The 23,844-nt window shown below is 42.5% G+C and overlaps 1 protein-coding gene across 8 annotated transcripts in view; it reads right to left on the bottom strand.

The window, feature by feature from the left end:
• E2F6 (E2F transcription factor 6) overlaps positions 1-22,574 on the bottom strand; it is a 111,126-nt gene extending 88,552 nt beyond the window's left edge. For 3 of the 8 annotated variants that reach the window (XR_008652615.2, XR_010117253.1, XM_055253789.2), the window contains exons 1-6: positions 22,176-22,571; positions 13,401-13,455; positions 9,495-9,711; positions 7,564-7,719; positions 5,938-6,052; positions 3,546-3,693 (exon numbers count right to left, since the gene is read on the bottom strand). Coding sequence is in view for 6 of the 8 variants with exons in the window: in XM_055253789.2 (XP_055109764.1) it covers positions 3,546-3,693; positions 5,938-6,052; positions 7,564-7,719; positions 9,495-9,711; positions 13,401-13,455; positions 22,176-22,283 (799 nt within the window). In the remaining 2 variants the exon portion in view is untranslated. Of the gene's footprint in view, positions 1-292; positions 2,456-3,545; positions 3,694-5,933; positions 6,053-7,563; positions 7,720-9,494; positions 9,712-11,569; positions 11,701-13,400; positions 13,456-22,175 lie in introns of those variants that run through there. The other 5 variants (XM_055253787.2, XM_055253790.2, XM_055253792.2 and 2 more) reach the window with 5 other exon arrangements.
• Between the last annotated feature and the right edge of the window lie 1,270 nt (positions 22,575-23,844).

Genomic DNA, 23,844 nt, shown 5'->3' with positions numbered 1-23,844 from the left:
TCACTGTGTGCTTCAGGTAGTGATGAGACCCATTTATTGGGGTGAAGGTCTGCGAAGCAGGTACCAAGGCAGGATTGGAAAGCGAGGCTTGAGCCCTTCTATATCCAGAGTCTCCACTTCAACCTGAATGAAACACGGATCACTCGAGGTTTCTGAAGGAAGAAGCGGTGCACACAGAGATGGGACAGTGAGGTTGGAAAGGTTAGGGTTAGTGAGGAGGAAGGGCCCAGAAATGAGTTCATGGGATGCTTATTTTATCCGTTTTAAAAATCAGAGACCAAACGCCAGAAGATGGAGTGACTCGAGAGATACTTCATTTATAACACACATCTGTAATTTACAAAGGATTTTCGTTTACATGATCTTATTTTACCTTCAGAACAATTTGTAAAGGAGAACATTTGGTCACATTTCACAAGTTAAGGAACTGCTGCTCAGAAATGATGTTATTACCTTTGGTAAAACCTTTGTTGGTTTTCGGGACACTGCCTTCTCCCTCCCCACCCACCCCATTATTCCTTCTCATGAGACTTTTTCTCTATTTCTCCTTAAATATAGATGCCCTTAGGCCTGCTGTACTCTTTAGATGACTTCTCCTACTCTTGTGGTTTAAACTATCACATCTAAACTGACATCTGCCTAACCTACTATGCAGCTCAGACTTTTCCACTGAGCACCTGACCTACATACACACAACAACCTGCCCAACTCTTGCTGTCATCAAGCATGTCCCAAACCTAAGTTTTACCCTAGGCTTGCTCTTCCTCCTGTATTCTCTATTCTGTCAAGCAGTTCGACTGACCGGTCCAGTGATGATCAGCAGTGCCCCCTGCAGCTTTTCTTTGGCTAATTTCAAATAATAAAACAGAGGGAGGAAAAGCATTGAGGCTAACTACTGGGGGGAGGAGCACACTTCATCCCCAGGTGCACAGAAACACACCGGCAGGACTGCTGCAGGAAGGGGCTGGTGCTCAGCAGAGGGACAGGACTGGCAAAAGCCACCAGAGCTCAGAGGTATGTGAATCCTAAACACTCAGCATTATTTTTTAATACTTTGATTTTGGATTCCGATTTTAAATCTTTTTAAACACAGTCTGAATTTGAAGTCGCTTCAAATATTTCTTTAAAAGCAAGGTTTACAATCTGAATTCAAACGATACAGGAATCTTGTATGATAGACAAACCAAATATTATTATTCTGATCTTACAATTCACTCACTCCACTCACTTATTTGTTCAGACATTTATTGAGCACTTCTTAAGGGCCAGGCATGTGAGGCACTGGGATTTAACAGTGATTACGACAAAGTCCCTCAAGGAGCTCACAGTCTAATGGTAAACTACAGAGTAAACTGAGGCACAGCGTGGTAAATGACTTACCCAATGAGGTAGAAATAGCTAGGTACGTGAAAATGTGGGAGCAGAGCTGGAGAGAGGGCAAAGGTACAACCTGTCCTAAGTAAAACCCCCTGGGCTGACTCAACAGCAAGGCTGCATACACAAACATTACAAAATCTACTCGCAAAAACCTTAAAGGCGTTTCCGATTATCACCATGACTGAATTCACGTTTCACAATGAATTCAGCTATTTCCTGATGGCATTTCTATCCTTGCCCCCCAAAGCCACTGGGCATGCCACCAATCTGCTGGGAGACAGTGATTAGGTAGACAGCTTAAAACCAAGAAGTATCTGACTCCAATTTTAGCACTGAAAACCATATTAAAATACTTTAATTAAATCCACAAACATAAATGTGTAGCACATTTATGATACTTCTACATGTAGAAGTTTGGAAAAACTCTCTTCTAACCCTCATCCAGAGGATTCTAATAAGTTATAGGTACCAAAGAGATTAGAGAATTTGTCTGTCACTTTCCATATATACATTATTTTGGCTGTACAAGGGTGAAAAGTGTCACTCAGACATAATTTTCGTAATCTAAACATTATACAGATATATACAAAGACATCACATTTAAATTCGTGTGTACATCTGTGCAATGTACAACAGTAACTGCAAACATGAACCAGTGTAAGGCAATTTCTTTTGTGATATATGACATACTCCTTGAAGGGAAGGGTAGAGTCCACGAAGAACTTTCCATTTCAGCCTGACTGTCTGTCTTCATGACACTCTGTGATGAAGCTACTTCAGGAGGCAAGATGCCTACTTCACCGACAAAAAGCAGTGAATAATTATAAAAGGAGTTGTTTTCAAATGTGGAAACCACAATTACTCAGTAATCTAAGTGGTGAACTCCTCAAAGACACTACTGGCCATGATGCCGCTACTGAGAACGAGAGCACTTCATGGATAATTTATTGCTCTGAGAATCAAATTTGATGCGTAATTCTCCACGAAGATGTTCCCAAAAAACTCAGTGATACATAAATTCTCAAATGCCATCAGTTGCTTACTTCAAGCAATTCTTCACTTTGCTGAGGATTTTCTTCTGAAAAAGAACACGAGAGAGAAATACACCTAACTGAAGGTCTGATAGGCAAATACGTAAAAGAATACACAATCTGACTACTTCAGAAAACCCTGAAGATGCCTGGTCAAGAACACGTATTCTCAGGTTAATGGCATAAGGCTAATTTTTTCAGCCTCTCAAGAATAAATTGGAACTCTAACTTGTACCTGAAAGCACCCGTCCGAGAATGGAGGAAGCCTTCCCTTATTAGCGCTTTACTAGTTTCTTTTGGAGCCGTCACGACTCTCCCAGTCTTTGTAATCCTTGTGTCTTTGTGCTGCTGTCTGCGTGTGGGCAACAGCCCCCTCTTCTGGTCATTACAGGTATTCTTTGTCAGTGAAAGCTTCCTATTGGTCCAGCCTGTGGCTCTCCAAGGGCCAGCTGAAGACCACCCTGGCCCGCAGTGCTTGTCGAGTTCTCCAGTTGGCTGTGTCTTTGTTCGGATGTTGGTGGAGCTGCTGGCTGGGTACTGTGATGGGTTCTGCCCAGGCTGGTCACAGGATGCTGGCCCCCTGCTCAGGCAATTCCACTCTTTGGGATCTGCTGTTGGACAGTGCTGCAAGCTGGGTTCCGAGGTTAGATGGAGTCACTGCTCTGGCCAGATGGGTCCAGAGGCGACGTCCTTAGAAATGTGCAACTGAGGACTGATGCTTGTGGAGTGGGCTGTTGGCTGAGCTGAGTGGGTGTTTGACTGCCTGGGTCAAGCAGGTCTAGCCCCTTCCCTTCTCCAAGATGTGTAGAAGCGGAAGTCTCCCAGCCGGGTCATGGGCAGGCTCTTTGGCTGAGCGGAGCTGCTGTTTGACTGAAAGCCTGCCCTATTCAGAGACCACTGCAAGTTGGTATCACCATGGGATCAAACAGAATTCTAAGTTTTCACTGCTATCAAAACTACAGAAATTTAACTATAATGTTCACAGAAATATTCTAAACTACAGTAAGAATTATGTTGTAATTTTTTTACTCATGTTTTTGTGGACAGGAAGAGTAAAAACATCTTAAGGCCATAATACACATTAATAAAATTATATATGCTTACTTAAAATACTGTCAGAATCACTGGTGTATTTACCTTCCTCAGGGCCTTGTGGATGAGTGCTCTCAGATGAAGAGGTCCCGACACCTTCAGACCTTTTGTTACTGGTCTGACCCTGCTCCACTTCACACAAATAGACATCGATAGGTCCGTTGGTGCTCCTTATGTGCACTGTGATAGAGTCCTAGCAAAGGACACAGGAATCGTCAAGATGAATGAAATAATAAATCATATTTTTTCACTCACTAGAACTGCAAAAATTTCGAGAGACATTTGAGAAAATCACCTTAGCTGTAGTCACATTAAAGCACTGGCCAATTCACATGATGAAGACGCTACACTTGATCCTGCAGTAATGGCTTCAGAGCTATCATGTGAAAACCTCAGTACTCAAGAGCCGGTCTTTTTCTACTCAGGAGGTGACCCTTCAAGGAGGCCGTACTTCAGTCAAAAATCAGTGTTTTGATGACAAAGAACTCTAGAATACCCTAGTCTCACAGGATAAATATGTGCTTGGATTTCCAGATCAATGAACAGGTCTTGAGATAATGGAAGGGCCATTCTTTTGTCCAGTTGAAAGAACAGGAAAAGATCAAAATACGTCTCAAGTAAAACATCAAAAAAAGTTTAGATTATTTATAAAGGACTGTAATTAACTCATTATGATTTTCACATCCTTTGATTTCAGATTTCCTCATGATTAATCAAAATACTTTTTCTATAAGATATCAGGCAACTTGAGTGCGTCTACTGGGAATTATGCTAAATTCTTAAGGAACAGCTCCAGTTATAAATGATTGCTTTAATTGGGAGCTGCTTCAACTGTAACAAACTCTGTTTTCTCCCCTTTAATGCAGTTAGGCCTGGGTTAGACACACAGACACCACTGCTCCCTCCCACTTCACACCTCACTGTGATCTTATACTGGGGTGAGTCTGGGGAGATGCAGCCTCTCACACGGTCTCAGAGCCTCACTTGTTGTCTTTGCTATGACTTCCTGGTACCCGACAAGTGGGCTAGAGAACATCTGTGCTCAGCTTCTAGAGTGCCAGGTCACATCTGGTTTGAATGATAAATCCTGTACAATTTAATAGGTATTTCTAAACATTAACATTCCACTAAATTAGGTGTTGTCAAACTTCCATAAAGGGTGAGATGGTAAATATTTTTGGCTTTGCAAGTCACACTATCCCTGTCACAACCTCTTAACTCTGCCACTATAGTATGAAAGCTATCAGAGACAATATGTAAACAAATGTGCATGTGGCTGTGTCCTAATAAAATTATTTCTAAGAACAAGGAGCAGGCCGGATCTGACCTGAAGGCCAGTTTGTCAACCATCATACTAGGTCCCCAGATCTTCACGGTCAGGCTCTGGCCAAGAGGGCCCATGTGCAGAGACTTTAAATGAGACTCTAAGAGAAGCCTCAGGTATGATCAAAGGCTCAGCCAGATTTAGCAGTTACTGTCTGAAGCAGCTCATAGCACAGGGAAAAAGACAAAAATCCATTAGTCTCTGCAGAATGAATTATTATGCCCCAAAGTAAAGATGTGTTGATTAGCAGTTTCTTACTTAAAAATAAAACAACCAGGAAACATCACCAAGAAATCATAATTTGAGTGTGACTGCGGTAAACGAAAGCCAGCCCTTAACCCATACACTGTCAAGTAATACAGGGCTCACTTGAACAGTGGTCTGCTGGGGACAAAAGGAAAAACGGGTGAAGAAAATATTCTTCGCTAGGCAGGAGGCAAACCCCCAGGGCAATGCAGACGGCCAAATACGAGCACCGATGGGTCTATCAAGGCTATCAGTCTTGAGGATGTGTCCCAAGAATGGCCACATTCCTTGTTTCTGATTCTGTCCTCATCAAACAGCCTTCTGATGCAATTATCTTTCAATGCAAATTTTTCTGCAAGGGAAAGAATGCACTGAGCAGCTGGTGGCTGACAAAAATATGTTCATTTACACAGAAATCCTACTTTTCCATTTTAAATTCAGAACCTAGTGTCCTGGTTTGCTCATCAGTCTTTCATGAGTTTGTTAATTCCCCAGTGTCTTGGCTGAGACCAGACCTTATTTTTGGAACTTTAAGAGGGGCCAATTCTTGGTGATTCTTGTAGGACGCTTTGCAGTACAATAGTGAAAAGCAAACTATGAAGCCACACTAACTGGGTTTGAATTCTGGTGATCCTGAAAAGGTTAACTCATCTTTGTGAGCTCTCGGTTCCTCATCTTTAAGATAATAATGACTACTTGATTTGTTGTTAGTTGAAGCAAGTTAAAACGTGTGAAGTGCCTTGAGCATTATCGGATGTACAGTGCACGTGTACACAACGGCTCTTAAGTATGACTGCAATAAATCACAGCCTAAGCAGCCGGCCCTCATCCCTCTTTAAATCTTTTTAAAAATGCAGGGTTACCTACTTCTCTGGGAGCTGGAACATCCAATCTGGTTTCTGCTGGAGCTTTAACTGCAATGACGATCTGTTCATGGAAGGCCTGAATGCTATGAATGTCTTGATAGGTCACATATGCTAGTGTAAAACTCAGTCAAGGATCTCTAAACAGAATGCTGTTTATTGGGGAGGTAATTTATCCCTAGTAATTCAGTAACGCAAGGGTAATGTTAGAATGTTTTTAGTTTTTATAAGATACAAGTTCACCATGAAGGAAAGCAGTAAAAAAAAAAAAAATTCATTGATAATCTTTACTATTCATATAAAATTAAGATTTCTATGAAGGGTTTTACAATATTTACAACTCAACCTAAAGAGTTTCTTTAAGCTGTACTATTATGATTATGATGGCAATTTCTGGAGAAAAATATTAATAAAGTCCGAGTCCCTAACACAAATACACCATATGAAGAAATTCAAATTTTCATCCGATTCATTTTTCAGTTATAGTAAGCTAGATCTTACTGTAACTTTGAGAAAAAACTCAGGGCTTTGACAATAATCCCCTAAAATGAAAGATGGAAAAAAATCTATAAAAAGGCATAAACGACTTAGAGATTAAGTTTCTCAAGACTATCATGTATGATGTTACTTCATCCAAAATTATTTTCCATCTCACTACCTGAATATTTTTCGTCTTGTTTCACTGTGTTGCCTCAAATTTTACCAATTAAGTGATTTACTGGATTTCTCTAGCATTTTTTTTTTCTGATTGGCTGCAGTAATGTTGGTGCTTATTTTTTCTTTTCCTTCCAGTAACTGTACTGTGGGAATAGAGGTTTTTGACTGCTGGAGAGAGTTTTAAGTAAATCTGAGGTATGGGATAGCTCAGAATCAGTGAGCCCCTCACAAAGGGCACAGGGAACAGCACAGCTTACAGGTCTAAGACACCCAGGGCTGGCTCCCCCAGCCCCACCCCCCAGCTCCCTGAGACATTGAGTTTCAAAGCAAAACTGCTTATTAAGCAACAACATGCTTCTGTGGACACAAATGGCAGTTTAAGCACCACTTCAATGGCAATTCAATGTTTCAGAAATCAACTTCCATTCACAAATTTCTAGGAAAAACATGAACTTCACAAAAGCCAACAAATATTTTATTATCCTTATAGTATTCAGACTATAAAAATGAATACTCCACTATTTTAAGTGGTACCATCAACCTTTGGTACTGTGCCCCTGAGGTCACCATCCAGAATTTAATCTAAGAAATGCCACGCAGAAGTCAAAAAAACTTACTGTTTGTGTATGTTGGAGGCTATACTACTAACAAGTTTTACTTAAGTTTTTTTTTTTTTTTTTTTTTTTTTGAGACAGAGTTTCGCTCTTGTTGCCCAGGCTGGAGTGCAATGGCGCCATCTTGGCTCACCGCAACCTCTGCCTCCGGGGTTTAAGCGATTCTCCTGCCTCAGTCTCCCAAGGAGCTGGGATTACAGGCATGTGCCACCATGCCTGGCTAATTTTGTATTACTTTAACTTTTAATGGTCTAATTTTATATCTTAAATATATAAATTAAGTCCCCAGGCTGACTCTACTACTTAAGTAATCTGTTTTGGAAGCAGAAATTTTAGAAAGGTATAGACTTAAAGGATATCTTTCATTTTCTTTGTCATCTGTTAACTCAAACAGCTGCTGAGCACAATCCTTAATTAACTCATCCAAAGCATCTTCCATTGCTGATAAGTCAGAAAGTTCCTCCTGTAGCTTCTTTTGTTGGGGAACTGCTCCAAAATTGCTAAGATCAGATCCTCTTTAAAAGAAAAAAAAAAGTCACCATCAATTACCAACTAGGAGATAAAGTCATTTCAAGTTAGGTTATTGGAACTTCTCCAAATGTTTACCGTAAGTGTTTTCCACAACAAGAGCAACTAGGGACTTTTAACTTCTGCCGTCTTTGTTCTAGACAGCCATTATTCTTTCTGTACATAAATTATTTATAGTTCTTCATCTTATACAGTCATTTTCAAAAAAAATACATTACAACCTAACAGAAATTAGTAACAGCAGAGACAGCCTAAGGAAGCAAAAAGGGCACTGAACTAAGAGTCAATAACACCCAGCTTCAGCCTCAGTCGTAGTACTTACAACACAGCTTCTGATAAGTTATAATCTTACAGTACTTGAGTTCCTACATATGAAAACAAAGTTCCTCTGCTAAACTGTGATGAGTCTGTATTTTTCCCTAGTGTACACATTCTATCTGAATATAATGATTATATTCATCATTTTAAAAAAAGACGTTATTTTCAGGCCAGGCATGGTGGGTCACGCCTGTAATCCCAGCACTTTGGGAGGCTGAGGCAGGTGAATCAGCTGAGGTCAGGAGTTCTAGACCAGCCTGGCCAACATGATGAAACCCCGTCTCTACTAAAAATACAAAAATTAGCCGGGCGTGGTGGTGTACACCTGTAATCCCAGCTACTGGGGAGGGTGAGACGGGAGAATCGCTTGAACCCAGGAGGTGGAGGTTGCAGTGAGCTGAGATTGTACCACTATACTCCAGCCTGGGTGACAGAGCAAGACCTCTTCTCAAAAAAAAAAAAAAAAAAAAAAAAAAAAAAAAAAAAGACATACATATTTTCTTTAGTTAGCGCCTACTCCAATATGATATGACCAGGCAACAACTGATTTTCATTTTTTTCTTTCAATCTTAATGGAAAATAAATAGGGAAAGGTCCTTGCCTTTATCTTTTACTTGGTAGTTTTCAAATCTGATTCTAATTAGTGATTCACAATGCATGCCAATATAAACTCCTAAAGTGTTTTTTAGTATTATTTAGTAAACATGCTCAAATTGGAATTCAACCTGTACTTTTGTACTATTGAAAAAATTACCTCCTTTATGAATCCCTTTCCTCTAATAACTAAGTTAATTATTTAGGGTCATTTTATGGTCTTTGCTGGTAGGTTTTCATTTGCCTGAGAGGTCACTATGTACTTATTTGCTGCAATGATTTCTCCCTGTCCCCAAATACTTGCCTATTCTAGGTATAACAGCTTTCTTCTTATGTGTGCACACACAGATACCTTTATCTATGTCAATGTCTTAAGCTTCCCTTTCCATTGGATTCCTCCTCATCATGTCAAGTCTTTAGCAATTGCCTTTTAGACACTGTCTGATTTTTTTTTTAATATTCAGGGCAGTATTTCAAACACCTCGCTACGTCATAATCGCCTGGGCTACCTGTTGAGAATGTACTTTCCTGCTTTCCCTCAGACCTACCGAATTACAACTCCAGAGGCAGTAAGCCTCTAGGTGTTTACTACACTTCCGTGTGAAAACCACTGTTTTACAACCTTAACAGATTTTCCCAATATCAATAATCAATTGGAACTGAGGAGATACTTTTTAAAAAATTGACATACTCTCTAGGATGATGCAAGAAAATTTTATAGAATTCTCTTCTAACAAGAAGTCGTACCTTTGTTTTATATTGTCAAAACACTGCTACTGCCTAGTTTAAGCACAGAATTGTCACTTGATGAGAAGGAAAAAAAGCCATGAAAAGTTTGAAAGCAACTCACATCCATCGAATATGGTTCTTGGATTTCTTTTCAACGAGGTCGATTCCATCTAAGACATTGGTGATGTCATACACTCTCCGCTTTCGGACTCCCAGCTTTGTTGCAACCTTGTTTAAGTCAAGAATACCCCCAGGAGCAGATCTGACAAGATCCATAAATTTTCGAGTTAAATAAACCAGCGATACATCAAAACGAGGTCTCTTCACTTTTAGAGCTTCTGGGAAACAAAATAAACATATTTGTAAAATTTTAACTGACATTTCTCAACTCATTTTAAAAAATCATCTGTTTCCTCTTGATCAGATAGCAGACATCTACAGAAATTCCTACACACTGACCAAATCAAAGCTGGTTTCTATGAAATAAATCTCTTAAATTGGAGAAAAAATTCACTGGCCTATCCTGGCTCTAAACAAAGGCTTTAGATTTAAATAAAGGAGTATTTGAAATATGCAACCAGTGTCCACCGAATATGTGGACTTTTACAAGTCTACTGCATCTTCTCAGACAAAGCAGTGAGATTACATTTGCATCCATACCACTCTCAGGAATAGAATTACACATGATTTTTAAAATTAAATTTCTCATTTGGTCTTCAAGTTAAGGAATTCTTTACAAAGCAAAGGCAGAGAACTGGCTTTTTTTCCCCTTTTAATGACTCTATCCATATCATAGTGTAAGTTGTCTGATGAATTTTTTTGAAAGAACCCAAACTAGGGCCGGGCGCGGTGGCTCACGCTTGTAATCCCAGCACTTTGGGAGGCCGAGGCGGACGGATCACGCGGTCAGGAGATCGAGACCACGGTGAAACCCCATCTCTACTAAAAATACAAAAAATTAGCCGGGCGAGGTGGCGGGCGCCTGTAGTCCCAGCTACTCGGAGAGGCTGAGGCAGGAGAATGGCGTGAACCCGGTAGGCAGAGCTAGCAGTGAGCCGAGATCACACCACTGCACTCCAGCCTGGGTGACAGAGCGAGACTCCATCTCAAAAAAAAAAAAAAGAACCCAAACTAGTCTACTATTAAGACAATTATGCCATATCTCGAGCAACAGTGGTATCTTTTTTTTTTTTTTTTTTTTTTTGAGACAGAGTCTTGCTCTCTCGCCCAGGCTGGAGCTGGAGCTGGAGTGCAGTGGCACGACCCTGGCTCACTGCAACCTCCACCTCCTGGGTTCAAGCAATTCTCCTGCATCAGCCTCCGGAGTAGCTGGGATTATAGGCATGCACCACCACACTTGGCTAATTGTTTTGCATTTTTAGTGGAGACGGGGTTTCACTATATTGGCCAGGCTGGTCTTGAACTCCTTCCTGACCTTGTGATCCACCTGCCTCAGCCTCCCAAAGTACTGGGATTACAGGCGTTTGAGCCTCCGTGCCTGGCCCAGTATCTCTATTTTTAAAAATATTCACTACCCTATATTAATTTAACAGATAGACAAATAAAAAAAATCCCTTTAATTCCCTCACTCACCTACTATAATGACTCGGGTTTTCATACACACACACCTCTAACACACTCACACTTGTGCGTCAATCATATATATAGTTTTTAAAAACAAAACTAGGACCATGCAGTTTTGCAACACGTTCTTTTAACACAATATTGTGAACATCCTGACGTGTCAACAAATGTATTTCAACATTATTCTTAATGGCTGCATGCTTAACTGTATGCAGTATTTGCTATTTATCCCAATATTAGAAATTCTGACCATTTCCAACTTTACAATTTTGCTTAATATTTCAATGAATCTTTTTGTTGCGAAATCATTGTATGTCCCCTTAACTGGCCATTTTTAAGGAATTTTGATATGTGCTGCTAAACTGCTCTGCAGGTTGTGGGTTCTAGCCATTCTATGCAGTATACACGGGCCTCATCTCACGCGCTTGCCAGAACTAAGTATCTTGTCATCTTTTCCAATTTGATACTAAGAAAGAGTTCTTATGGCTTGGTTTGCAGAAAAAATAATTTCTAAAATAACTTTGTCACTCTGGTGTGGAATATATGACTTTCTTTTTCTGTATTTCCACAGCACACCACAGTCAGTATGCCTCAAAGAAATGTCCATCCTACCTTCAGCCAGAAATGTCCTTACTCAGAACCTCCACAATGTCACATTTAGTTTAAAGACCACTGGCGGTTACTTCAGGAACAAAGGTACATATTTCATAATATAAATGTCTTCTCTGGAGCCCATTCCTACACTTAAGATTAAATAGGGGTAAATTAGGAATTTAAAAGGATTTTTAATTGGAAGTAGAAGGTCACAATTCTACAACAAACTCAGGAAGATTACAAATGAGAAATTCTAACTTTAAAAAGCATATATTTAATTACACTAATTATTAACAAGGCATGGTCTTATATGCTCAGGATAAGCATATTTCTATGTTATTTTATAAAGAACATGTACAACAGAACACCAAAAACGTGACAGTTGCTGAGGGGATATGAATAGGATTACAGAGGTCTTCACACCAAAGCAACTCCGTAGTCTAATAAGGAACTCTATTATATGTCCTGAGGTAAGTGCTAAGAGAGGTATTCAAAGTCACCCGATGGCAAGAAATCAAACCTTCACTGGAGGAGGAAACTGGGAAGGCCTCTTGATGGGAGTATACTGGGCATAGGGAACAGGAAGGCGAATAGGTGGTGTCTGCCCACTCTGACAGAGAGTGAGGGGCTGAAGTGAGGGAGAGGAAACCACACCTCAGAAGACAAAGCAGCCTTAGAGAACGTGGGGTGCTTCGGGGATCACAGGTGGTGTAGCTTGAGCTGCGGAGGAGGGCGGCAGCATGCTGGAAGAGGCTGCGGCATTAAGCAAGAAACAGCCTACAAGGGCCTGGTCTGCTCTGTCTACCCATTCTCTACTGCCTTGTTTCTTTTAATATGAAGTGGCTTATGAATTTAATGCAAACACTTAAAATCAAATATACAAGGAATCAGGTTTTCTCTACATGTAAAAGAGCGTCACTGAAGAACTTAGGTTGAATGATATCATAATCCCATTTCTGTATTAGACAAATCCCCCTGGATTTTTCCAGCATCCAGGTTGGAGAGCCTGGAAGCTGACTGCCTTCCAAGAAGGAGACCCAGCAACTTCAGCCACAGAGGAAGTGAGACCCTGAATGAGAAGAAGCAACTCAATGTTGCAGTCAAGACTCTGGGCTCTTGTGTTAGAGAGATGAGAGATTCAACCCTGGCTCTGAGCAAGTCACCTCAGCCTCTCTGGGCCTTTATAAGGTAAGAATTCTAATCCATACCTATATTTTGAAGGGTCGTTGTGACAATCCATGCAGAGAGCTTAATACAGTGCCAGGCACTGTATGAGCTCAATAAATGTTAGATATTATTATAAATTGGTGGTATGGGACAGATGCCAGAAACACATCAAAGGTGAAGCTGACCAAACTCAGTGACCAACTGTGGGTGAGACTGGGGCAGGCACTGAGGAAAAACTAAGGGTGAGTATTTCTAAGATTCACACTGACTTATCGATGCACTGTCTATCCACTGAGATTAGGAAGCTGAGGTGGGGCAGTCTATCATGAAAACTTCCAGAAGAGGGAACTAGAGCCATTTACATCCTATCTCCTCTAACAGACACCCTAAACATTAACCTAAGGTAAGGGACAAGAAGGAAAGTGTACATTTCTCTCCCAGGAGGAATTCTGAGAAAACAGCCTTAAATATAGACTGTTCTATGGAGAATAAACTGGCATTTGTGCACATGATTCAACCCATAACCTCAGGAGTTGTTACTAAAACTTGCAACTTTACATTTCAGTGTACAAATAACAAATTTTATTTCAGTTTCTCATCAACTCATACATGTAAACAAATCATTTTAATCATATGAAGTTCAAACTAACAAAACCTAAAACCTATTCAAGAATCAACTTACTTCTCATGGACACATATTGTACATTATCTTCTAAATTAATCCTTATTTTTGATGGCTGAAAAAAAAGATAAAAAATTTAACTTAGTGATTTTAAAACAACAATGCAAACAAATAGCATTTTACTCAATAGTATAAAGGTCTGGGAATATGAATATGATAATTACTGGCTGGGCACGGTGGCTCACGCCTGTAATCCCAGCACTTTGGGAGGCTGAGGCAGGTGCATCACCTGAGGTGAGGAGTTCAAGACCAGCCTGGCCAACATGGTGAAACCCCACCTCTACTAAAAATACAAAAATTAGCCGGGTATGGTGGCAGGTGCCTGTAGTCCCAGCTACTTGGGAGGCTGTGGCAAGAGAATCACTTGAATCTAGGAGGTGGAGGTTGCAGTGAGCCAAGATCACGCCACTGCACTCCAGCCTGGGCAACAGAGCAAGACTCCGTTTCAAAAAAAAAAAAAAAAAATGCACACACACAAAAAATATGGCAATTACTGAATACATCAGGTGCGATCATTACAACACTGTCCCTGACTTGGGAACGCTTACTAGAGATAGAAGATCTATCTCAACCAACGCATGCTCACTCCTTGCTATTATTAAGTATACGTGCTTCCCCAAAATTTGCTCACAAGCTTCCATAGGCAGCTATGCATTCCCATTATAATTAACGTAAAAACAGCAGCATTTCTAACAATGGAAAACAATGCATGCTGTGGATAACTAGAAACTTTTGCATTAGATAAAAAGTTTCTTTTAAATTCCTGAAACAAACAGGAAATTAGTAGAAGCTCCATTATCAATGCCCACCATTTTACCAGCTATTTAGAGGCTCTGAAAGTTTGCATAAAACTGGTAGTAACATTTAGAAACTGTTTTTTTGTAAAAAATAAATAAGATGAAACCAAACCTTAAAATGAAAGCCTATGAACAGAAACTCCTAGTAACATCAATGTTAATGTGCCTCCAGACGGGCTGTCATCAGGTTTAGCTCTTATCTAAGAAAAAACTGGCCACAAAGCAAAATTGGGGCAAGTGAATTCATAGGCACTCTAAGAAGAGAATGAACAGTAGTACTAGGGATGCACCCAGACAGGGAAATCACAGAACGATTCATGGCGAAGGCAGCCCTCAGCTGAGCCTAGCCCAGCAAGCCAGATTTGCCTGAATAAACAACTGTGGGGAGAGAAGGAAAAAGACAGGATTGTGGTACCAGAAATGAACAAAGGTGTGAAGATGTATATGGCACGGCATGTTTCTGGGAACCCACTGGAGTGGCCAGTGTGTAAGTGACTTGACTTTGAAGCTGGGAGGGCATGCTGGCACCACGTAAAACTAATGCTAAAGAGTTTGGACTTTACGTCATAACCAGTAGAGAATCACCAAAGGTTTCTGAACCAGACTAGGACATAATTAAGTAAATAGTTTAGAAATATAAGTATGGCAGCAATATGGCAAAAGGACTGGGAAATGAGGAAGCCTGAAGGCAAGGTGAGCAGTTAAGAAGCTCTTTGTTTATATTGGTGTTAACAATATCCTTGGCACAATGATTTCCTTATCATCTATGACAAGATGATAGGATCTATTAACAAATTACCCCAATATGGAATACTTCCATCGAGACAGAATCCCACTGTAAAATTAACTTAGTTGTTGGAATTGAACATGTAGACCTGCTAGGGCATGCACCACTGGAGCTGGGAATGCTGGCCTTGGGGGTAGGGACTAGGTCTGGCCAGCTCTCTCAAACAGTGCTGACAATGGTGACTTGCAAACATGGTATCCAACAGTGAAACTCTGAAGCAGTCCTATCAAAGTCAGACAACAGACAAGTGTGACCAACTGCCACTGCTATTTTTACATTTAACTCCTCTGCTAATAGTATGAGACAGGGGCCAGCTACTGTAGCAGGATTCTTGAATGGAAAAAAATAATCCATCCTTATCACATTGATTTGAAACACACATAAACAAATATCCTAAATCATTATATATAAGCTCAGAGGGGCCTTGTTGCAGAGGTTCCCGTTCCTAATTCAGAGTAGCAGGCCCAGGACTTGCATACTGTACTTACTGGCTCCCAAAGAGTCTGCCTCGTTAGCTATGCATTCTAGGGCGTCTTCTCTGCTCCACACCGCCCTACCCATCTCATCTAGACAGTGGATCACAGGTTGGTACAGAAGTAACACCTCAATTAGGCATAATATGAAAAAAGATGGCTTTGTTTTCCCTACTCTTTGCTATTAATGCAGTTCCGTTACATATTGGCTATACTGATGTATGTGGGAAAACAGTCTCCAACAGCATTCATTTGTTTTTTTTTCCTCTTCTAATATAAAAACACTCTCTCTTTATTTTGGAGGAATCACAACAGTGCCATTGCCCCTCAGGGGCAGACATCGTATACAGACATATAGATAGAAAGATGACAAGTCTCATACCTGTAATCCTAGGACTTTGGGAGGCGGGGTGGGGGTGGGGGTGGGGGTGGGGGGAGTGCGGGGGGAGAGGAGATCATGAGGGGAGAGGAGATCACAAGGTCAGGAGTTCGAGACCAGCCTGGCCAACATAGTGAAACCCTTGTCTCTACTAAAAATACAAAAAATTAGCTGGGAGTGGTGGTGGGCACCTGTAATCCAAGCTACTTGGGAAGCTGAGGCAGGAGAATCACTTGAACCCGGGAGGCAGGGGTTGCAGTGAGCTGAGATCGTGCCACTGCACTCCAGCCCGGACGATGGTGCGAGACTGTCTCAAAAAAACAAGATGATAAATAGGTAAATTGTTTGCATGTTAGCTGCAAAATGAACGGAGAAGTCAGAGGCTTAGAAAATGAAAATCACTCAGGCTGATCTTGTGCTCTGACAGAGTACACAGCTCTCTAGGAACCAGCATCTTCTGGGGCAAGTGTGCACATTTTTTCAAATTCCACGCGATTTCACCACTGCTCCAAGTCCCCTATTTAAAGACCTATACTTTTATGTGTAGCTTTGAGGAGTTGCTTCAAAGGTGGAAGAAAAAAATAAAAGATGAAGTTTAGGGACTAAAATGCTGAGCATTGCTTCCAAGCTGGTTAAACCTTTCTCTATACAGATGTTTCTCCACACCAATTCTGTTTTGGGGAGCAATACTCCTTCAAGAGGTCTTTGGAAAGGTTATTGCATTCTCACCCATTCAAATTTTCCTTATTTTTCAATATGCAGACAGAGTTCTACCTCCAACCAATGCTGTTTTCTCCCTTCTCAAAAGTCCAGATCCTCTGGGACCCTCCTTCCTGTTTGTCCTTGGACAACAACTTCAGATTCTCTGGCCTTTGGACTCTAGGAGTTACACTAGCAGCTTCCCAGGTTCTCATGCTATGGACTTGGACTGAGCCATGCTACCAGCATCCCAGGGTCTCCAGCTCTCAGCCAGCCTATCGTGGGGCTTCTCAGTCTCCAGAATCATGAGCCAATTTCCCTAATAAATCCCCTCTCATATATCTACATGCAATCATGCATCTTCTCAGAATCGTCATTAGGCGATTTTGTTGCATGAACATCATAGAGTGTTTAAACAAACCTAGATGGTACAGCCCACTACACACCTAGGCTACACGGTATAGCCTATTGCTGCTAGGCCACAAACCTGTAGAGCATGTGACTGACTGAATACTGTAGACAACGGTAACTAACACAATGGTATTTGTGCATCTAAACATAAAAAAGGCAATGTTTGGTGCTATGACCATTATGATGGCTACAATGTCACTAGGTGATAGAAATTTTTCAGCTTCGTTATAATCTTACAGGACCACCTCCATATATGTGATCCACCACTGACCCAATCATTATGTGGCACATGACTGTACATATATCCTATTGGTTCTGTCTCTCCAGAGAAACCTAATACAGATTTGGTACCAGAAGTGGAGTGAGTCATACTTTGCACCTCACCTTTAGGGGTCTGCTGGGAGTTGGGTCTAGTAATAGGTCTAGAAGCAAAGAGGGGTGGCGGGGTGGGTCCTGATGAGAATCAGCATTGTCTTGCCCGGGAACTGTTTCAGAGGAGGCCATTACTATCTCCACAGGCAATGCAGAATTAATCCCCTTAAACAGGGGCGGGAAGGATGACGCCACTGTAGGTGGAAATGCTACTGTCCCTCTGGCAAACAAGACTCATCGGAATTTAGGGGCTCAATGTGTCCAGCCTCCTCTTCCCACATGATCCCATCCAAACTTGCAGGACCCCACTCTTTCCCAACCAACACCCTCACTTTAACAGTAGATGCTCTGTGAGGCTAAGAGAGTTCAACTATTTTATTTATTTATTTATTTTTGTGACGGCGTTTCGCTCTTGTTGCCCAAGCTGGAGTGCGGTGGTGCGATCTCGGCTTACTGCAACCTACACCTCCTGGGTTCAAGTGATTCTTCTGCCTCGGCCTCCCGAGTAGCTGGGATTACAGGCGCACGCCACCAAGCCTGGCTAATTTTTTGTATTTTTAGTAGAAACGAGGTTTCACCACATTAGCCAGGCTGGTCTCGAAACCCGGACCTCAGGTGATCCACCCGCCTCGGCCTCCCAAAGTGCTAGGATTACAGGCGTGAACCACTGTGACTGGCCAAGAGTTCAACTTCCATTGTAATTTCGCCAGTTGCATGATGAAGGCTTGTGTTTGATTTTCAGCAATTTCAGCCCCATGGCTACAGGATAGAAGATTCTAACCCAGGGCACACTTAGAAACTTTTAGGTCATTTATGTGGAACTCCAACCATGAAATTGAATCCCTGAGGTCATCCTTTTCTTTCATCACTTTGTCCAAAGACAATAGGAGCAACCAACCAATGTCATTATAATCTTTGTTTTTCCAAAAATGTTTGAAAATATCACGTATTGCGTCACTAAATTCTTTGCCTCTTATAAGCTGTGAATTAGAATAAAAAGGCATTTATTTTGCCTATCTATAAACAGTTTCGGTCATGGGCTTCCAGTGCTCTCTACTATTAGAAGTAGAGCTCTTGGCATTTTTAGGTTCTAATCAGATTAAAGAACCAATTCCAAAAACCCCAATTAAGGAAACTCATCTTTAAAATTCTGTTCCCCAGAACCATTCCTGGTACCAAAATCTGTACTAGTATTGGTCTGTCTCTCTGGAGAGCCCTGACAATAGAGTAATAAATTCAATTCTGGATATACAGTAGTCCACCCTTATCCTTGGGAGCTATATTCCAAGACCCCCAGTGGATGCCTAAAACCGCAAACAGTACCAATCTCTATATATACTATTTTTTTGTATATATACATACTTGTGATAACATTTAATTTATAAATCCGGCATAGTAAGAGATTAACAGCAAATAATCAAATACAACAATTATAGCAATATACTACAATGAAAGTTATGTGAATGTGGTCTCTCTCTCAAAATATCTTATACCGTAGATCTTAGCAACCTCAGAATAAGATTTTTTTTCTTTCCTTACTAAGTCAAGAACTTAGATCTTTTCACTTAAAGGAAGCACTTCATCAATTCTCTTCGGCATACTGGAATTGCCAGCATCGCTACTCTTGTATTTTGGGGCCATTGCTGGGCAAAATAAGGGCTACTTAAAATAAGCACCGTGACAGTTGGTCTGAGAATCAAGAAACAGCTACTAAGCGACTAAGGGCAAGGCGCAATGACAGCATGGAAACTCTGGACAAAGGAAGACTCAGGTGCTGGGTGGTATTGGACAGCTCGGGATTTCATGACACTACTGAGAATGGCAAGCAGTTTAAAACTAATGAATTATTTCCGGAATTTTCATTTTAATAGTTTGGGGGACCACAGGTTAACTGAAATAAAGAAAAGTGAAACCTGAGATGAGGGGGGACTAATAGGAGTTTGAAACCTAAGTAGGAAGGTCTAGCAGACAGCTGGAAAACCCTGAGGAAGATTTATAGATTTGGGAATTATGACATGGTAACTGAAAATAACAGAAGTGTTATGTCTAAGATTTCAAGGGATGTATCTGCTGATATTACATGCAAACTAAGTGGTTTTTCCAGTGAGCTTATAGTTTTTATCAAATTCTCAAATATTAAGACCACCAATACAGATGGTACCAATATACAGCTGACCCTCAAACAACACAGGTTTGAATTGTGTGGGTCCACTTAGAGGCCAATTTTCTTTACCCCCTGCCACCCCTTAGAGAGCAAAACCAACTCCTCCTCTTACTCTTGTTCATCAGCCTACTTAGTGTAAAGACAAGGATGAAGACCTTTACGATGACCTAATTCCCCTGAATGAGTAGGATTTTCTCTTCTTTATGATTTTCTGAATAACAGTTTCTTTTCTTTAGCTAATTTATTATAAGAAAACATTAACTAATACATGTAAATACAAAATATGTGTCAATCAACTGTTTATGGTATCAGTAAGGCTTCCAGGAAACAGTAAAGTTTTGGGCTATCGAAGTTATATTCAGATTTTGAATTTCATGGGATTTTGTGCCCCAATCCCTGAGTTGTTCAAGGATCAAATGTAGATGGTCAAAGAAGTCATGGGAGGAGTGAATGAACTTCCCTAAGAAGAATGTGTAGAGACGGTAGAAGAGAACCCTGAATAATATCAACATGTGGCCAGCTGCGGTGGCTCACGCCTGTAATCCCAGCACTTTGGGGAGCTGAGGTGAGAGGATCGCTTGAGCTCAGGAGTTTAAGACCAGCCTGGGCCCCACAGGAAGACTCCCATCTATAAAAATAAAAATTAAAAAAATTAGCCAGGCGTGGTGGCATGTGCCTGTGGTCTCAGCTACTTGGGAGGTGGAGGCAGAAGGATCACTTGAGCCTGGGCGGTCAAGGCTGCAGTGAGCCATGATGTGCCACTGCACTCCAGCCAGGGTGACAGAGTGAGATCCTGTATTGGGGAAAAACAAAAAAACAAAAACAAAAAAACAAATCAACATGAAGGAATGGGAAGAGGATGAGGACAAGAAGCCAGAGAAGCAGATGGAGCATCAATGTCAAGGAAACTCAAGGGAGAGTTTCTAACATGAGTGTTGTAGTCAAAACTACAACAGCTGCTGGAATTGACGAGATTGTCAGTGACCCTGGTTAGAATGGTCTTACAAGTGTGCTTAGGATAGGGGTCCCCAGCAGTGGGTTGGGTGGTAATAAGGGGCGATCAAGTGGAAACAGTGAGTGTAAATAACTTTTTCAAGTTTAGCTGTGAAAGCACTTTGGGAGGCCGAGGTGGGTGGATCACGGAGTCAGGAGATCGAGACCATCCTGGCTTACACGGTGAAACCCCATCTCTACTAAAAATACAAAAAAAAAATTAGCCGGGCGTGGTGGTGGGCACCTGTAGTCCCAGCTACTCAGGAGGCTGAGGCAGGAGAATGGCGTGAACCCGAGAGGCGGAGCTTGCAGTGAGCTGAGATCGCGCCACTTCACTCCAGCCTGGGTGACAGAGCACGACTCCGTCACCAAAAAAAAAAAAAAAAAAAAGTTTAGCTGTGAAGGAGAAGAGAGACAGTAGATGGGAGATGATAATGGAATTAAGGGAGAGATCTTTTAAGATGGGGATGGATTTTGAACGCGGTTTTAGTAGTCAAGAATTTATCATCTGGAGTTAGACATTTGGAGGTTCAACCCAAGTTTCTCCACTTACTATCCAGCCACAGGCAAGCCGGCGTTACATGCATCTCTAAGTCTGCTTTGGCAATCGTAAAACAAAAATAATAATCTCTTACCATTATAAAACACTGCTGTGAGAAATGAGAAATTAAATGAGGCAATAATCACAAACTATTTGGTAGGGGGACCAGGCATAATGACTTGGGAAAATGTTTAATTACTACTAGTTATAGAAAGAAAGCAGCAGAGAAATTGAAAATATGGGGAGAGGTCGGGCTCGGTGGCTCGCGCCTGTAATCCCAGCACTTTGGGAGGCCGAGGCAGGTGGATCACCTGAGGTCGTCAGGAGTTCCGGACCAGCCTGGCCAATACGGCGAAATCCCGTCTCTACTAAAAATACAAAATTAGCCGGGTGTGGCGCCGCATGCCTGTGATCCCAGCTACATGGGAGGCTGAAGCAGGAGAATCGCTTGAACCTGGGAGGCGGGGGTTGCAGTGAGCTGAGATTGCACCATTGCACTCCAGCCTGGAGAACAAAAGTAAAACTCCGTCTCAAAAAAAAAAAAAAAAAAAAAGTAAAAGAAAAGAAAAAGAAAAAAGAAGGAAAAGAAAAAGAAAATATGGGAGAAATGGAAAAGGATGCATTTGTTAAGGACCCTGAGAACCGCGGGGAATACAGCATCTGGTCCAGAACAAGAGAAGAAATCAGCCTTTGCAGGAAAGGGAGCCAAATCTCCTAACCACTTTCTCTGTCAAACAGGTGGGGAAATAATATGATGAATGGGAGCTGTGGCGTGGGAAATATAAAGCGTGGACAAGGTTTTAAACGGCTGCAGTAGAGCAGAAGGATGGGAGAGGAGGCAGAAGAACAAATGATAGGTTGCAGAGATACAGCTAGAGTCCATAGAAGGAGAAAAACATGGCCTTTCTAATGCAAAGTTGAGCAATTTTCTCCAACGGTGCCCTGAAGTTCCGATGTAAAAGCCCAGAAGACTGACACCACGTCTGTGAGCAGATGCTGAAAGCAGAAGGCGGGAGAGCGCGGTTCGCAGCACGTGATGGGCAGCGCCTGGCCCACGGGGAGCAGACGATCGAGACGACGGCCAGCGGGGTTGGCGGCGGCGCTGGGAGGAGGGGGCCGGATTTGGGAGACCACCGCCCGTTCCCGTCCCGGCGCTTACCAGCAGGCCCTCCACGTTGATGGGGTCTCGGCACCGACGGCGAACCGTCTCCTCCGTCGGGTCCAGGAGGAGACTGGGCAACTTCCTCGCCGGCCGCTGCTGACTCATGCTGCCTGGCCGGGCGTCCTGCTCCCCTCGCACCCCACGAGCTCTCCCGCCCTCTCGCGCTCAGCTCGAGCACCGCCCCCAAGCGCCGATTTCCAAGGGCCCAGCACCTAACGGGTCCGCGGCCTCCTCCGAGGCGCCGCCCGGCTAGGCCGTCCCGCCTGCCAGCAAACGCGGCACCGCCTCACGTGCCCGGGAGCTCCCGACGCAGACGGAAAAGGAGGAGGGAGACCCGCAGCTCTCAAGTCGCCCGGCCCGCCATCTTCCCGCATGCGCAGTACGCCGCTCCCTCTGCGCATGCCCGCCGCGGCCGGAGCGCTCCCACGCACCGATCCTCTCCCGGCGGCTGGCGCCCGGGAAACCCGGACCGCGGAATCCACGGAGAGGCTGGCAAAGGAAAAGGAAGAGGTGGAGCCGAATTCCAGAGGAAGGGAACGGGGGTGAGAGAAAAGAGGCAGCCGGGAAAACGCAGCGCTCGCCTGGAATTCTGGACGGTGATAACTGAAAGTTCTGAGCCGCAGAGATGTTCATTTATTCCTTTTTTTATTTTAGTTTTTTTTGTCGCCTAGGCTGGAGTGCAGTGGCGTGAGCAGGGCTCACTGCAGCCTCGAATTCCCAGGCTCAAGCGATCCTCCCACTTCAGCCTCCCAAGTAGCTGGGACTACAGAAACGCTCCACTGCGCCTGGCTAATTTTTAATTTTAATTTTAGTAGAGACAGGGTCTCAGTATATTGCCCCGGCTGGTCTTGAACTCTGGGGCTCAAGCCATTCTCCCACCGTGGCCTCTCAAGTGCTGGGATTATAGGCATGAGCTACCACGCCCAGCCTTCATTTATTCGTGAGCTCTGTTAGCGCATCTTACAGGCTGGTCAGTGTTGATGCCTAGTAGATGTGAGCAACCAAACCATTGTGGAATCGCTTTACTTCTGCCTGCCTGCCTGCCTTCCTTCCTTCCTCCTTCCTGTTTGACGAATGAGTTATCGTTGACCTATAGTGTCAGATATTGGGGTGGGCACAGGCGATGCTTACTCATTTAAAAATGCCACGGGCTCAACCTCCAATTTCAGTGGGGACAGATAAGTAAACAGAGCATGTTAATTAAGCTGGAGCCAGAAGGTGTGTTTTCAAATCCTGGCTCCTGCTACTTATAAACTAGAAGACCTTATTAAGCCAGTTACTTAATCTGTCTGTGCCTCAGTTTCCTTATTTGGAAAATGCAAATAATGACAATACTTACCTGATAAGGTTGTTGTGAGGATTACATGAATTAATGGATACAGGTTGCTGTGATTAGAACAGAGGCCAACACATGTTTGAAATAAAAAGTCAACACCGTGGTATGTACAGAGTTGGAGGGAAACAACAGGTTACTCTGGGGATTTCTACACAGCCTGAGGTGGGCGAGGTGAGGCAGGGAAAAATCCCTGAAGAAGCTGGCTCCCCACTAGACCGTGAGGTCAGAGGCCTTCTCTAATCTTTTTTTTTTTTTTTTCTGTCACCCAGGCTGGAGGGCAGTGTCACGGTCATAATTCACTGTAGCGTCAAACTCCTGGCCTCAAGTGAT

This window comes from Symphalangus syndactylus, chromosome 18 (assembly GCF_028878055.3).
Source record: "Symphalangus syndactylus isolate Jambi chromosome 18, NHGRI_mSymSyn1-v2.1_pri, whole genome shotgun sequence".
NCBI lineage: Eukaryota > Metazoa > Chordata > Mammalia > Primates > Hylobatidae > Symphalangus > Symphalangus syndactylus.
This window is presented reverse-complemented; position numbering and strand designations above follow the sequence as displayed.